The sequence below is a fragment of the Elephas maximus genome, chromosome 15 (assembly GCF_024166365.1).
Source record: "Elephas maximus indicus isolate mEleMax1 chromosome 15, mEleMax1 primary haplotype, whole genome shotgun sequence".
Taxonomy (NCBI): domain Eukaryota; kingdom Metazoa; phylum Chordata; class Mammalia; order Proboscidea; family Elephantidae; genus Elephas; species Elephas maximus.
The window spans coordinates 42,145,779-42,161,806 of record NC_064833.1 but is presented as its reverse complement, the minus strand read 5'-3'; the positions used below and the strand labels follow the sequence as shown (position 1 = coordinate 42,161,806).

The 16,028-nt window shown below is 40.2% G+C and overlaps 1 protein-coding gene across 8 annotated transcripts in view; it reads left to right on the top strand.

Moving 5' to 3' along the window:
- VPS13B (vacuolar protein sorting 13 homolog B) overlaps positions 1–16,028 on the top strand; it is a 915,182-nt gene that overhangs the window by 878,640 nt on the left and 20,514 nt on the right. For all 8 annotated transcript variants that reach the window (XM_049854597.1, XM_049854595.1, XM_049854593.1 and 5 more), the window contains 2 exons: positions 11,140–11,258; positions 14,270–15,075. In XM_049854597.1, coding sequence (XP_049710554.1) covers positions 11,140–11,258; positions 14,270–15,075 — 925 coding nt within the window. The remainder of the gene's footprint in view (positions 1–11,139; positions 11,259–14,269; positions 15,076–16,028) is intronic.

Sequence of the window (16,028 nt, the reverse complement as noted above, 5' to 3'; positions counted from 1 at the left end):
GCATCACAGATTCTATACTTCCCTTCATTATGGTAATAGTACAATTATTTGAAGGCAGCTTCAACGTCTTCTCTAAGTGTTCTCTTATCCAGGCCAAACATTTCTGGTTCCTTGAATCATTCCTCCAGTAAATGTAATTTCCAGACCCATCACCACAGTTACTCTCGTCTGAACACAGTAATGTGTTATGTTCCCTCTTAAAAACCTGGCAGCCGAAGTTTCACATAGTATTCCAAATGCGGTCTAACCAGCCATTACCTCCCTATGCTTCCATTAATAAAGTTGAAGATTGGGTTAGCTTTTTATTAATGAGTTGAGACTGTTTATTATTATTGAACTGTGGTCAACCACATCCCCCAGTCTTTATCATACAACTTGCTGTACAGTTGACTTTATGAACCCAGTGACAGGACTTTACATTTATTCCCCAATAAATTAAGGTTTGTTGCTATTGGCCTAGTCTAGCTGTTGAAATCACTTTTAAAAAAATTGTGATTCTGTCATCTAACATATTAAGTATCCCTGTAAGCTTTATGTCATCTATAGATGTGGTCAGCATGCATCCTACACGTCTATCCAACTCATTAATTAAAATGTTGAACAGGATAAGTCTAAGGTCTACATGCTGTAATGAATCACTGGACATTTCCCGAATGCCTGGGCTCAATCGGACACTAACGCACCAAGCTGTATGCCTAGCCCACATTCTTGAATAAGAAAATGCACCTAAAAGCACTTTTTAAGCTGTGTAAGATTTTTCTTATCTTGTCTACGAGAATATCATGAGATACTTTGTTAAGTGCCTTGATGAATAAGGGCTCAAATGTGTAATCAGTCCATTTTGTGCAGATCAGACAGGTAACCCCGAGCACTGATGCTTAAAGCAGCATGTGGTCATTTTCAGAGCTATTCCTAGCCTCTGTCCAAGAATTTTTACGTAGAAAAAAAATTGTCAATCCAAGTGAGTACCTGATTTATAAACTGTGTAGAGCAGATATTTTGACTTCTTGCTTACGTCGCTCCCCTTCACTCATGGTTGTATAAAGGCCAGAGCAGGTATCAGCAACTTGGCGCCCACTTCTGAGTGTCTGCCAGGTGCCCTGATATGGAGTCTCCTATGTATTTACCGGTTTGTTCTGGCCGAGTCACAACTGCTTCTGAAGATACTTGGTAGTAGGGATTTTCGTAAAATGCTTTTTAGTAAGTATACAGAGGGAAGAATTACATCCAGGATATTTGCTATTTCCTTTTCATCCCTATCCAACATTTTCTACCTGGATCATCTTAGAAATTCATCTCCCTTCTTTTCCTTTCTGGAAGATCTGTTTCATCTCATAGCTTTAGCTACCATCTGTCACTCAGTCATTCGCAGAAGGCTCTGGACCCTGTACCTCTCCCCAGCTCCAAGTCAGTGTTTCTAGCTACCCACCAGACAAGTCTACCTGAATGAGCTACAAGTACCTCAAACTCAACATGACTGAAATCAGAGTGACTGTTCCCCATTCCCCAGACCTGCTTCAGTTAATGTCATCATTATGTTCCCAGTATGAAAACCTTGAATAATATTGGTATAAGTTTATATTAAATGCCTGTTTTATGTCCGGCACTCTAAAAATATTATCATCAGTCTCAATCACATCCCTGAAAGGCAGATGCTACATGAAGCTCAGAGGGGTTAACTTGCACAGGGCAAGTGGATCTGGGATTTGTGTCCAGGGCTTTCTGGCTTCTAAGCCTATCTTCTTCCTACTGCATATGTTGCCTTCCTTTTTCTGTCTTCCCTTGCACATGCAGTAAGTCACCAGGTGCTATCAGAAATTCCTGAGAAACGTCTCTGCAATCTCCCCTCCTCTCTGTCACCAGGGCCTACTTCAGGCCTTTGTTCATCATCCGTCTCTCAGATTTTGACAGTTGTCCCTTAAAGGGTCTGTTGCCAGCCTCTCAACCTTCCAGTCTTCTCTACAACTACCACCAAATACTAAAACACAAAGTATCCCCCAGAGAAAGCTATCCATCCACTGACCACTTATAAAGACTACTACCTGAGACCAGGCAAGCTACATCTTATTGCCTTACCCTTTAGTTCAGGGTTCATCCTTTAGTACATGTGGAAATCTCTACATCTCTTCAAAGACTAAGTACTGAATTCTTCCGTATCATTGTTTTCCTTCTTAGGATATCCTTTTAAGTACTATTTAATCTGGTTAGAAGTAGTAAATTTTAAATTTATTCCTTCCTGAAAAAGAGGGTGAAATTTTATGTGAGAAATCGTTTTTAGCCAAAAGTCAGCAGAACAAAGAAAATGCCTGATTATCTTCAGATCGATTTAGACATATCAACTCCCAACACACATTAATAAGTATTACACTATCTTTAACTTGAATATTCAGAAGTAGGGAAGAAAATTATCACTTTTAGGAGTAGTTGGCAGAATCCCTCTGAGAGGAGAAGATTGTCTTAAGGAAAACATTTGGATGAACCATTTTGGCTGTGGGAAGATAGCAGTGAGAAAAGACATGGCTAAACTGTCGTACATAAAAAAAATGGAATTTCGAGGTGGGGACAAAATTAGTTTGGTAGAAGAAAGAGAGCTAAGGAACAGGGAGGAGGCCCAACAAGATATAATGGGAATTGGAGTCCAACTGAAGAGGGACTCAGTGAACATTTGGAGAGGAGGCAGTTTAAGGACCGTAATAACAGGGATGCCTATTATTTAAGTTTAACTTAGCTGCAGTGCTGGGATACTTTATAACTTCCTCTTGATTATCCCTGGACTTTCACTTATACCAGAAAAAAGCAACAAAAAAAGAGAGAGAAAAAGATGTTCAAGAATGCTACCCATAATTGTCATGTGTCATCTTGTGACTTATTAACTTAGCAAAGTTAAATCAATATAATTTTTTTAATTTTTTTTGTTGGATATAAATATAGTAAGTATTTCAATAAAGATAACTGGATACATAGAAAAGCACAAACTGTATTGAATGGTTTGTAATATAGTAAAAGATAATGTACTAAGTAGAAGACAAGACTTGAGCCTGGGATAGTATTCTTATACCCAAAAGATATAGGATAAAATCTTATTGACCAAAGTGCTCTAATAGAGATACGAATAGTAAAACACAAATTATCACCCTAATATGTTTTGACGTACAGCAGCACATCTCTAATTATATATTGCCTATGGCCTTCCAGACATTCCAGCACTACTGCTGGTATGTGAAGAAAGTAAGAAACAACTAAAGGACAGTGTTGATCAGGACCAGCTAGGTTATTCTGCAGTAGCAAACAACTTAAAAAAAAAAAAAACTTCCCTTTGGTTCTTAGTCATTTAATTCATCCTTTTTCAAACACACAGCACAAACAAATCTCCTCCCCAAGGGTGTAACCAGTCACCAAATCCTACTTGAAATCCAGTACTTCAGAGTGACACTCACTCGGTCCGGATGTGACTTGTGTGTGTTTTAGGTGAAATTTTACAGTGCAAATAGTTTCTCATTCAAAAATTAATACACAAATTGTTTTGTGACATTGGTTGCAATCCCCACAATGTGTCAGCATTCTCCCCCTTTGCCTTTACATCCCAGGTTCCCTGTGTCCATTCATCCGGGTTTCCTGTCTCTTCCTGCCTTCTCATCTTTGCTTTTGGGCAGGTGTTGCTCATTTGGTTTCGTATACTTGATTGAACTAAGAAGCACATTCCTCACGTGTGTTATTGTTCGTTTTATAGGCCTGTCTAATCTTTGACTGAAAGGTGGACTTCGGGAGTGGCTTCAGTTCTGAGTTAGTTAACAGGGTGTCCGGGGGCCATGGTCTCAGGCCTTCTTCCAGGCTCTGTCAGACTCGTAAGTCTGGTCCTTTCTCATAAGTTTGAATTTTGTTCTGCATTTTTCTCCCACTTTGTCTGGAACCATCTATTGTGATCCCTGTCAAAGCCATCAGTGGTGCTAACCAGGCACCATCTAGTTCTTCTGCGCTCAGGATGGTGGAGGCTGCGGTTCGTGTGATCCATTGGTCCTTTGGAGTAAGATTTTCCTTGTGTCTTTGGTGTTCTTCGTTCTCCTTTGCTCTGAACGTGCTGGATCCAATAGATGTATTTTTGGTGGCCACTCACAAGCTTTTAAGATCCCAGATGCTACGACCAATGTAGGATGTAGAACATCTTCTTTGTGAACTATGTTATACCAGTTGACTTAGATGTTCCCTGAGACTGTGGTCCCCAGCCTTCAGTCCCATAACTTGATCCCTCAAGGTGTTTGGATGTGTCTAGGAAGCTTCTATGGCTTCGCTTTGATCAAGGTGTGCTGACTTCCCTTATATTGCGTGTTGTCTTTCCCTTCATCAAAGTTAACACTTGTCTGCTATCTAGTTAGTGATTTCCCATCCCTACTGGATGTGACTGTTTTTGATTTGGAGACCTCTGAATTTATCAGCTCCTCTCCCACTACCCTTATACAGGACAGGATGGCAGTGATAAGCCCTCCAGTTTGGAAAGGAAAAGATTGAGAGACATACGTCAGGCCTCACGTCCACAGAAGCTCTGGCGTTTTTCTGGGCACGTATTGTGGGAAAACCCTGGTAGCATAGTGGTTAAGAGCTATGGCTGCTAACCAAAAGGTTGGCAATTCGAATCCACCAGGTGCTCCTTGGAAACAATATGGGGCAGTTCTGCTCTGTCCTATGGGGTAGCTATGAGTCAGAATTGACTCAGCAGCAACAATGGGTGTGCTGGAAGTAAAGAATGCCCTTTGAACCCTGTTTCTCCTTGTAGAGGAGCTCAATCACCATTGTTCTTCGGGTCCCTGGGTTACCCTCTGGGAAATCTTTCTTGGCCACATGTGAAGTTGTATTGAGTCTCAAATAATCACCGTCCCTTTTAGTCTAGGTGCATGAGTTTATTGGGCAGTAGTAATTTCTCAAAAACTCTGCACTGTTCTTATCAATTTGATTCCAGATAATTTCATGTACCAGTAATGCATCCATGGTCCTTTTTAGGACATTTCTTTGCTATCTTGCTTCCTCACCTCTTTCTGAATTTAAGAGAGCTTCTGTGGGAAACATATACATTCTATCTAATCTTTTTCTTAAGTCGTCTTAATAATTAGGAAGTTTTAACAGTGGGTGTGATGCCTATACTCAGTCTTAAGGCTTAGCATTAATCTGTCTTTGTGTTCAAAGGCTTTCCAAATTTTATCTCTTACTGTTTGGGGTTAAAATCATTTGGCATTTCCAACTTTGCAAGGCCTTGATGTTTTGGAATCTATTTCGTTTCATTTTTGTTTGCAAACTGGCCAGTTCTTTCCTAAGTTCATCTCTTCATAATACATTGCCAGACGCAGCCGGCAGCAGCTAACACACACTGTTAATGTTTTGTTTTCAAACCTCATCTTCTAGAGCTACAAATTTATGAGGTTCATGATCTACCTCCCAAGTAATCTCACACAGCAGTTTTACTAAATATTTTGCCACTTCATAACATAGATACCCATTTTTGCAGCTTTTGATATCAACTTCTGCTGCCTGGCGGTTAAGCCAGTGCCTCATATTTTAAGTTTTTTATAAATAACCTTGCTTGTATTTTCCATATCTGTATTGTTGCTATAGGCCAGGTTATGCTGCCTGTCGTAACCCTAGGGTTTATTTCTTGCTCATACTATGTGTCCAGTATCTTAAAACACCAGTGATTTACTACTTCTCACAATTTTGAGGGTTGGTTGGGTGATTTTTCTGCAGCGTTAGCCTGGGATCACTCATGTGGCTGCATTTGACTGGAGGGTTGGCTGAGGGATGGGTTTAGCTGTGAAGCTTGGGCTTCTCTCTTGAAAGATCGGGAAGGGACTACACAAGGGCGTGGTTACTGAGACATATGCTCCACTGAGGGACATTAGTTTAACAGTCTACCACAACTGTTTAGAAGAGGGATCAGCAAACTTTTAAAGATCTAGATAGTAAATATTTTAGGCTTTGTGAGCCATACAGTCTCTGTCCCAACTACTCAACTCATTAGAAACAATACATAAAAAATGAGCATAGCTATGTTCCAATAAAACTTTATGTGCAATAACAGGCAATAGACCGGATTTGGCCTGCCATTGATCTAGAACACACCTTTTTTTCAGTCTCTGAAGCAGAGGAAGAAGGCTGGCTCTGTTATGCTTTGACTCAGAAGTTGTTACTGTTGGTTCCTAGTGAGTTGGCTCTGACTAAATGATGATCCCATGTATAACAGAAAAAACGTTGCCCAGTGCTGTGCCATCTTCACAATCGTTAGTATGTTTAAGTCCATTCTTGCGGCTATTGTGTCAGTCTATCTTGTTGAGGGTTTCTCTTGTTTTGTTTACCAAACATGATGTCCTTTTCTAGCAATTGGCCTTTCCTGATGATGCATCCAAAGTAAGCAAGTTAAAGTCGTGCCATCCTCACTTCTAAGGGACGTTCTGACTGCTCTTCTAAGATCGATTTATTCATTCTTGTGGCAGTCCACGGTATATTCAGTGTTTTTCACCAACATTACAGGTTGAACGTACCAGTTCTTCTGTCTCCTTTTTCACTATCCTACTTTTGCATGCATATGAGATGACTGAAAAGACCATGGCTTGGATCAAACACACCTTAGTCATCAAAACGACATCTTTGCTTTTTAAAACTTTAAAGAGATCTTTGACACTAGATTTGCCCAAGGCAATAGTTGTTGCATTTCTTGACTGCTGCTTCCATGGATGACTCAGAAGCTGTTGTTATTGTTAGCGACCAGCTAAGACAGAGTAGAAATGATACATGTCAATTCTGCTTTCAGCCCATTGTACACAGTCAGTCACATGGTCATACCTAACTGCAAGGGGATAGTGAGCATAATCCTCTGTGCCCAGAAGGAAAGGAGAACTAGAAATGGGTGGACGCTAGAAGTCTCTATGACAGGAGCCACATTTAAATGACATCCATTCAGATCATCAGCCTTGATTCTTACTGAGTGCCAGGTACTGGTTATAAGTACTGGGCAAAACAGACACAAAACTATTGCCCTTGCGGAGCTTACATGGAGACCAAAAAAAGAAAATGATTAATTCTTCCAGAGGGGAAACAGTTTATACACCACAGCCCTGGAACTGTATTTGTCTGCCTGACTTTTTAAAAATAAGCTGGGCTGTGAACAACCGGAGGGTGTGATTATATCTTCTCCGTACCTAATACAGTGACTGACTCTTTGTAGCTACACTTTAAGTGTTTTTCAAATAATTAATTGAATGACTAAATGATTGAGCCATCAGAACAAAACAGAATTTTATTTTAAACTTTTGGGGGAACTGGGTTTCGGTGCTTAATTTCTCTGACATTTAGGTCCCTACTCCTTAGAGCTACCACTGTACAAGCGGCTTGGAGATGTAAGGAGCCTCTCTCTCTCCATGTGAAAAGAGATGGGTGTAGGCTCCAAGAACTGAAGTCTGTGTTCCTTCCACCTCAGTGGTAAAAGGGACTCCCAACAAAAATTTCTGTGCTGAGTCCAGGTTTTTTGGCCAGAAGTACCTGAAAGGTTTAGGTTAATTTGCTTGCTTTCAGAAGTCCCCTGGACAGTTAGCAGGGACCATCAGCTTGCCTTATCTTTATTATTTTAGAGAGTATAAGCATCCTCATTTTATAATGCCTAAAGACTACTTTGAGAATGAGCAGAACAATAAATATTTTCCTATTCTGATCCCAGTGCCTCCTTGGAAGAGTAGTAGTTCTGGTTTTTAGCACTCTGCTAAAAACCTGGGTTGTGTTCTGAAGTTACAGACAGTCATTGAGAGAAGAGGGTATATATGGGAGCATAGAGCCTTAAAAAGCTTTGTGACTAATGCATAAATAATTTCATATCCATCAGCCCAGTAAAAAAGCAACATGACCCACTTTACATATCCCCTGAAACCATGGCTTTGATAAATGTGAATGTTTCTCAAAGAATACCGATTGTGTTTTAGGTTGGTACGCTAAGCCAGTTTTTAAGCTGGCTGCATTCCAAATTTTATCATAGCCAAGTTCAGTTCTTACCTTGGAATGAATAGGGAAAATTGAGGACGGAAGGTCTTTTGAAACAGATACTTTTGCAGAACTATACATGAAGAATACAAATACAACAAACTAACTCTTCTCTTGCCCTCAAGAAATTTATAATCTAGTGACTGAGTCAGGTATATAAACTATAATACAAACAATAAAATTTGTGTTCAAATAGAAATACAATGAAAATGGTTTTGGTTTACAGGAGTAGGTATCAAGACAAGGAAATAGGAAAATTAGGGAACAGTTTCATGAGCTGTATATGCAAAGATACATAGAATTTTGAAAGGACTTGTATGGAGAAAATGGGATTCTAGGCAAAGGGAGTGGTGATTGGCAGATAAGGACCTGAGCTAGTACAATATCATAGAATAAAAAAGAAGGCACAAGTGGAGGTGTATGGCAGAGCTGGAGGGTCTGATGACTGCTAGATGCAGGGAGAAGAGGAGGAGGTAGACATGACATCCCGGTGCCCTGGATGCTAAAGATGGTCAGGATCTCTGAAGCAAGAACCACTTCACAAGAAAGGAGCCCAGTGATAATTGAGGTTGCTTCTAAATTTGAGTCTGTGACTGTTTCTTACAATTCTGTGTATATTCTCTCTATTACTTCTTCATTTAGTCAAAATTAAAATACATTCAGTATATGTCAAGCAACCAACTACTTTTATTCCTTTGGTCAGGAAATTTCTTTCTCCTTTTATTTGCTGTCCTAACAAAAGGCACTCATTCGAACACAACAGGGAAATACTACGTGGTTTAAAATCGTGAAAAGTGTGCGTTAGGGTTGTATCCTTTCACCACACTTATTCAGTCTGTATGCTGAGCAAATAATCCGAGAAGCTGGACTATATGAAGAAGAACAGGGCATCAGGATCGGAGGAGGACTCATTAGCAACCTGTGACATGCAGATGACACAACCTGGCTTGCTGAAAGTGAAGAGGACTTGAAGCACATATTGATGAAGATCAAAGACTGTAACATTCAGTATGGATTACACCTCGACACAAAGGAAACAACAATGCTCCCAACTGGACCAATAAGCAACATCATGATAAATGGAGAAAATACTGAAATTGTCAAGGATTTCATTTTACTTGGATATGCCATCAACACCCATGGAAGCAGCAGTCAAGAAATCAAACAATGTATTACCTTGGGCAAATCTGCTACAAAAGACCTCTTTAAAGTGTTAAAAAGCAAAGATGTCACTCTGAGGACTGAGGTGCCCCTGATCCAAGCCATGGTATTTTAAGTTGCCTCATATGCATGCAAAAGCTGGACAATAAATAAGGAAAACCAAAGAACTGATGCCTTTGAGTTGTGGTGTTGGTGAAGAATATTGAATAAACCATGGACTGCCAGAAGAATGAACAAATTTGTCTTGGAGAAATAGAGCCAGAATGCTCCTTAGAAGCAAAGATAGCAAGACTTCATCTCATGTACTTTGGACATGTTATCAAGAGGGACCAGTCCCTGAAGGACACAGTCTTAGTTATCTAGTGCTGCTATAACAGAAATACCACAAGTGGATGGCTTTAACAAAGAGAAATTTATTCTCTCACAGTCTAGGAGGCTAGTAATCCAAATTCAGGGCTCCAGAAGTCCAAATTCAGGGTGTCAGATAGAGGGGAAGGCTTTCGCTCTCTTTCGGCTCTGGGAGAAGACCTTATCATCAGTCTTCCTCAGTCTAGGAGTTTCTCAGCGCAGGGACCCCAGGCCCAAAGGACATACTATTCTGGCTCTTGTTTCTTGGTGGTATGAGGTCCCCCTGTCTCTCTGCTCGCTTCTCTCTTTTATATCGCAAAAAAGATTGACTTAAGACACAACCCAATCTTGTAGATTGAGTCCTGCCTCATTAACATAACTGCCTCTATTCCTGCCTCATTAACATCATAGATGTAGGATTTACAACAAATAGGAAAATCACATCAGATCACAAAATGGTGGACAGCCACACGATACTGGGAATCATGGTCTAGCCAAGTTGACACACATTTTGGGGGAATACAGTTCAATCTATGACAGACATCATGATTTGGTAAGGCAGAGGCTCAGCAAAAAGAGGCAGACCTTCAACAAAATGGATTAACACAGTGGCTGCAACAGTGGGCTCAAACACAGCAATGATTATGAAGGTGGCGAAGGAATGGGCACTGTTTCATTCTGCTGTATATAGGGTCGCTATGAGTCCTAACTAACTCTACAGCACATAACAACAAAAACAACAATAATAAACGGCCCAGGCTTGGACTGCAGTGATATTGCAAATCCTCAGAATTGACTTTCCCAAGCATACGGAAGTTCTTACCCTACTCTCAGGTAACCCTGGCTGTGAACATGATGTTCTTGAAGTTGTTTTTCAAATAGTTTTGATCTAAAATGCTTATCCATTTAAGCATCACGGGTATTTAACGTTCAAAGGACATCTGTTCTTGCTGGCCTGGCATCTGGCCCCCTGAGATGGAACTATTTTCTTAGGTCTTGGTCCACCTTCTCGTGGTAGAAAATTAATTTTGACTCAAGCAAATTAACATACCCAACATTCTTGTTACAAGTTATGTGAGAGACATTAGGGGGATTAATGAGGTGTCTTGTTGGTAGGTTTTCAGATATGTTTTTGATATCTCTGGCTGGCATGGAAGGATACCCCCATGGTAGAAAATCAGTGCTCAAGAGCCTGAAACTTTGCATATTGCATTTCAAGTCCTAGGTTTTTGGGGTTTCCCTCCTCCTCCTCCCCCCGCCCCTCACAGAGATTCGCATGCACACATAAAGCTGGTCTGTGGCTGGGCTCCAGCCCGTACAGTTATTTGCCAATTTCAAAAAGCAGAGAATGAAGACAGTCGTGCCCCATCATCCATCATTTTTTTTTTTTTTTTTCCTATGAACCTTACAGCTGGATATTGAAAAATCTGGATTTGATTTTTTAGGTTTTTTTTTTCATTCCATGTCAACTGAATAGCTTGTACACATGGATATAAAGAACTAAAACCAGGAAGTGTTTGTGGTATTGAATCAGAACTTGAGACATTTGAAGTCAGCCATTTCAGTAGTGTTTGTTATTTCTTTTTAATCAGATTTTGAATATTCTTTTTGCAGGTTTTGTTCCTAACCGGTTTTGGCTATGTATATGTGGACATTGTCCATCAGTGTGGAACAGTCTTTATAACACTGGCCCCAGAACGAAAAGCAGGACCTATTTTAGCCAGTACCAACAGGTAGGTTTAATTATTTTCCCAATAGCAGTGTAATAAGCTTTCCTGTTATAAAGTTTAAACTTATTATTTAGCATTCTTTGTCTACCCTACAGCGAGCCCTGGTGGCACAGTGGTTAAAGTACTCAATTGCTAACCAAAATGTCAGCAGTTAAAACCCAGCTGCTCCTTGGGAGAAAAATGTGGCAATCTGCTTCCGTAAACATTTACAGGCTTAGACGCCCTATGGGGCAGTTCTGCTCTATCCAGTAGGGTCACTGTAAGTCAGAATTAACTTGACCGCAGTGCGTTTGGTTTCTGAAAACCAGAAAAAAACATATATATACATTAATGCTTTGGGCTAATTACTGTGTAATCCATAAGTAAAACTATAGTTACTAGCATTAAATCATACCTACGATGGGTAGCAATGTAGTATCTTCTAATATACTCTTCCCAGTTCTTCTGTAAGAAGTTCAACAAAACTGATTTAGAGACTAAGACAAATATCTTGGAATTATATTTTATAATCATAAGCATGAAATGTAAGTTAATATTTCTGTATCCATATAACAACTTTGACTTAGTAGTTAGAGCTACATAAAAAAATAAATACATTTCTTAGGGTTACATTCTACCCCTTTGACCTGAGTGTTGGCATCAGGTTTCAAAACCATAAACCAGACAAAAAGTTAATATCCTTAATTCCTTAATTTAAAAGAGCTTATACAATTTAATAGGAAGAATACCCCCTTCCTCCAAAAAGAAACGAGGCAAAAGACAGGAACAGAAAATTCTAGAAAGAGGAAATAACAAGTAATGAGAGAAATGCAAATGTAAGTATGATATTATTTACTTAATAAATTAACACTGTTGTTCCATTTTATGCAGTCCTGATGGAAGTGTAAATTGGCACCATTTTCTGGAAAGCTGTTTAAATAATACGTATTAAGAGCTTTAAAATCCCTTTAGCTTGAAAATTCTACTTTTAAAACTAGATACTAAGGAAATAACAATAGAGATATACGCAGAGAGATGTTCATTGCATTGTTTATTATCATGGCAAAATATTCAAAGTACAAATGCCCATCAGTAGGGGAATGGATAAATGGGAAATTTTTTAAAAGTCTTATAGAATTTTTAATGGATAGAAAAATGCATATGATATAATCTAAAATAATGCAATCAAAATATATAATTCAGCATGATTGTAGCTATGCATCATATATACACATATACACACACACATGCATAAACATATGCTCTCACACATACAGAAAACATGCCTAGAAAAAAGACTGAAAGGAAAAGAAACAATCAAAATTGTTAATAGATGTGGGATTATAAGTGATTATTTTCAGTATTTTCATTTTCTACAAGAAGCATTTATTTTATAATCATAAAAGTAATTTAAATTAAAATATAATAATACCACTTTGAGGAGAAAAGTTACATGACCTGACTTAAATTTTTAGAAGACCATCTGGCTACCCTGTTGTAGTAGACTGTAGAGTAACAAAGGTGGAAGCAAGGAGACTATTACACTTACTCAGACTAGAGATGCGGTGGTATTGGTGGAAGTGATAAGAAATGAACAGATTCTGGATATATTTTTAAGATAAAGCAATGGTATTTCCTGACACATTGGATAAGGGTTGAAAGTCGAAGCATCAAGGATGACTCCGAAAGTTTTGGTCTGAGCAACTGGAAGGACGTGGTGCCATCAGCTGAGATGGGAACGAATGTGTGTAGGTTTAGGGACAAGAGTAAAAGTTCGGTTATAGATATAAGCTTAGATGTCTTTTAGACATCTAAGTGAGTATGTGTATAGGCAGTTAGATATGCAAGTCTGAAGTTCGAGGAAGAATTCTGGATTAAATAGGTAATTTTGGAAGTCATCAACATATAGTTGATATTTCAAAGCATGAGGCTGAATGACATCTCCAAGGGAGTGAGTGGAGAGAGGAAAGAGAAGAGGACCGAGGGCACCTTAGCTTTAGGAGGTCTGGGAGAAGAGGAGGGATTTGCCTAGGTGACTGACGATGAGTGACCAGAGAGACAGAAGAAAAGAAAGAATGGTATCCTGGAAGCCAATATAAAGAGTTTCCAAGAGGAGGGGGTTATCAACAATGTTAAATGCTACTGATAGTTTAGGTACGTGAAAGATTGAAAATCCATCATTTGATTTTCCACATGGACTTCTACATGGAAGTCATTTGTGACCTTGACAAGAGTTGTTTTGGTAGACTGGTGAGGGCAAAAGCCTGCTTGGGGCAAGTTTAGGAGAGACTGGAAGGAGAGGAATAGGAGACAATATGTATAGAAAATGCTTCAGAGTTTTCATGTAGAGGATCAGAAAACTGAGTTCTAGCTAGAGGAAGAATTGGAGTTACAAAAGGAATTTTTTAACATAGGAAAACCCCATGTTTATTACTGTGAGTAATGATCCAGTAAATAAGGAAAAACGGATGATGTAGGGTAGGAGCCATCTGAATGGCTAGAGTGATGCCCTGAGTCCTAAGAGCAGAGTGACTTAGACCACGATAGAAGGGCTCACCTGACACAGGAGCAGGGGCAGTTTTTCCGCTCTAGAAATGGTGGGGAGAGCAGAGCACACGGACTTGGGTGCTGGTAGGTGGGCGGTTTTGTGATAGGAGTTCACGGTAAGTTTTCGTCTACTCGGTTCACTTTTTCAATTTAAGAAGCTTAGTTACTTTATGATGCCTTTCTGCCTTGTCATCATCATGACAGAGAATTAGTGCACAACAACTAGAGGGGTTTTGGAGTAAAAATCTGGTGTTGATAAGGGAAACACACACAGAAACATGACAAGAACTTGTAGTAGTCTCATTGGGAACATTTCCCAATACTGCTGGATGTTACTGGCTCTGTCCAGACAGGATGTACTGAAAGTTAAGTTCTTATTTGTTTCTTATGAGAATCTGATGTCCAGGAGGTATTTAATAAGGCACTGTCATTTAAAAAAGGAAAGAAAAGCAGGAGAATAATAATATTCTTTTCCCTTTATCCTCTAGAATTGTGGAGAAGATTATTACATTTAAAATGCTCATCACTCAATTGAGCCTGGCAGTGTTTGATGACCTCACCCATCACAAAGCATCGTCTGAGCTTCTGCGACTCACACTGGACAATGTTTTTCTCCAAATGGTCCCCATGGCTGGTCACCTCCCTGTGGAAGAGACCCCAGCAGCACTCTTTCAGCTTTACTGTCTGGAGGTCTACTGTGGGGACTTGCAGTTGGACAACCAGCTTTACAACAAGTCCAATTTCCACTTTGCTGTCTTGCTCTGCCAGGGAGAAAAATCAGAACCTACTCAGTGTTCCAAAATGCAGAGTCTCCTCGTATCCAGCAAAGATTTGGAAGAATACAAGGAAAATTGTTTTATCAAACTTTGCATCACCTTAACTGAGGGCAAGAGCTTCATATTTGATATTAATGAGTTCAGTTTTGAATTGAAACCTGCCAGGTTGTATGTGGAAGATACATTTGTGTACTATGTCAAAACTTTGTTTGACACCTACCTTCCTAACAGCAAGCTGGCTGGTCACCCCAAGGTCCTCTCAGGTGGTAAACAGGTATTGCCTGTGCAGGTCAGGCAGCACGCCAGGGCCTTGGTGAATCCTGTGAAGTTACGAAAGCTGGTGATACAGCCCGTGAATCTCCTTGTCAGTATCCACGCTTCTCTCAAGCTGTACATAGCCTCCGACCACACTCCTCTCTCCTTCTCAGTGTTTGAAAGAGGGCCCATCTTCACCACAGCCAGGCAGCTCATCCATGCCCTGGCAATGCACTATGCCGCTGGAGCTCTCTTCAGAGCAGGTGAGGACGACAAGCAGAGGGCCTGTGACCTTACCCTCAATCTGGTGAGCAAGAGGCTGGGCAGACGTGAGGTACTTTGGGTAGTGCCCTACCTGCTTCACGACACTAGGGAAGCAACATGGTGAGAAGTGAAGAACACGGCCTTTGCAGTTAGAACTGGATTTAAATCCAGATTCTACCACTGCCAGCTTTAAGGCCTTGGGAAAGTTATTGAACCTCTCTGAGTCTCTGTTTCCTCTGTTAAATGGATTTGGGGGGTTTTGAGAGGATAAGATGAAAGTATGTAAAGTACCTTGCATTTTGCTTGACACTTAATACCAGCCAATAGTAGCTGTTATATTAGCAGTTTTGTAACTTAGAATTTTAATTCAACTTAGCAAGTCCTTTTTGGTACAAGGCCCCATATTAGCACACTAGTGCAGCCAGGAAGACTAGCCCAGGTCTTCAGTCTTTGGGCCTAAAAGAAACCAAGTTCTAGGTTGTCAGTTTTTTATTACAGCCCGTGAATAACTGAGGAGAGAAATTCAGGAGATTATGTGTGCTTTTTTAGTAAGATGCAGAAAGGAGACATCCGCAAAGAGGGGGCTGCTGCTGGTCTCCCCCTCTCCACAGACCTGAGTCCAAAACAAAAGAACGGCCTTGCTCCTTCCTGGTTCACCGCTTTCTGGTGCCAGGCAAACAACCCCTTGCATGTTGAAGGCCAGGAGGCAAGGTTTCTCTTTTCAGTCTGGCCATTAAAGTCTACAGGAGTGGGCTGAATACGAGTACAAAATGTCGTGTGAGGAGTACTGTGGGCTAAAATCGAGTGTTGGGACTGTGCTGTCTCAGAATACGTAGGTATAATCACCATCAAAGCACACATTCCTGACCCAGGCTCAGTCGGAAGCACTTGCCCTCTGATAACCTGGCTCCTCATGTTTCAGAGTTAGCTTGGTTAGCCCTTCCGGGTAAAG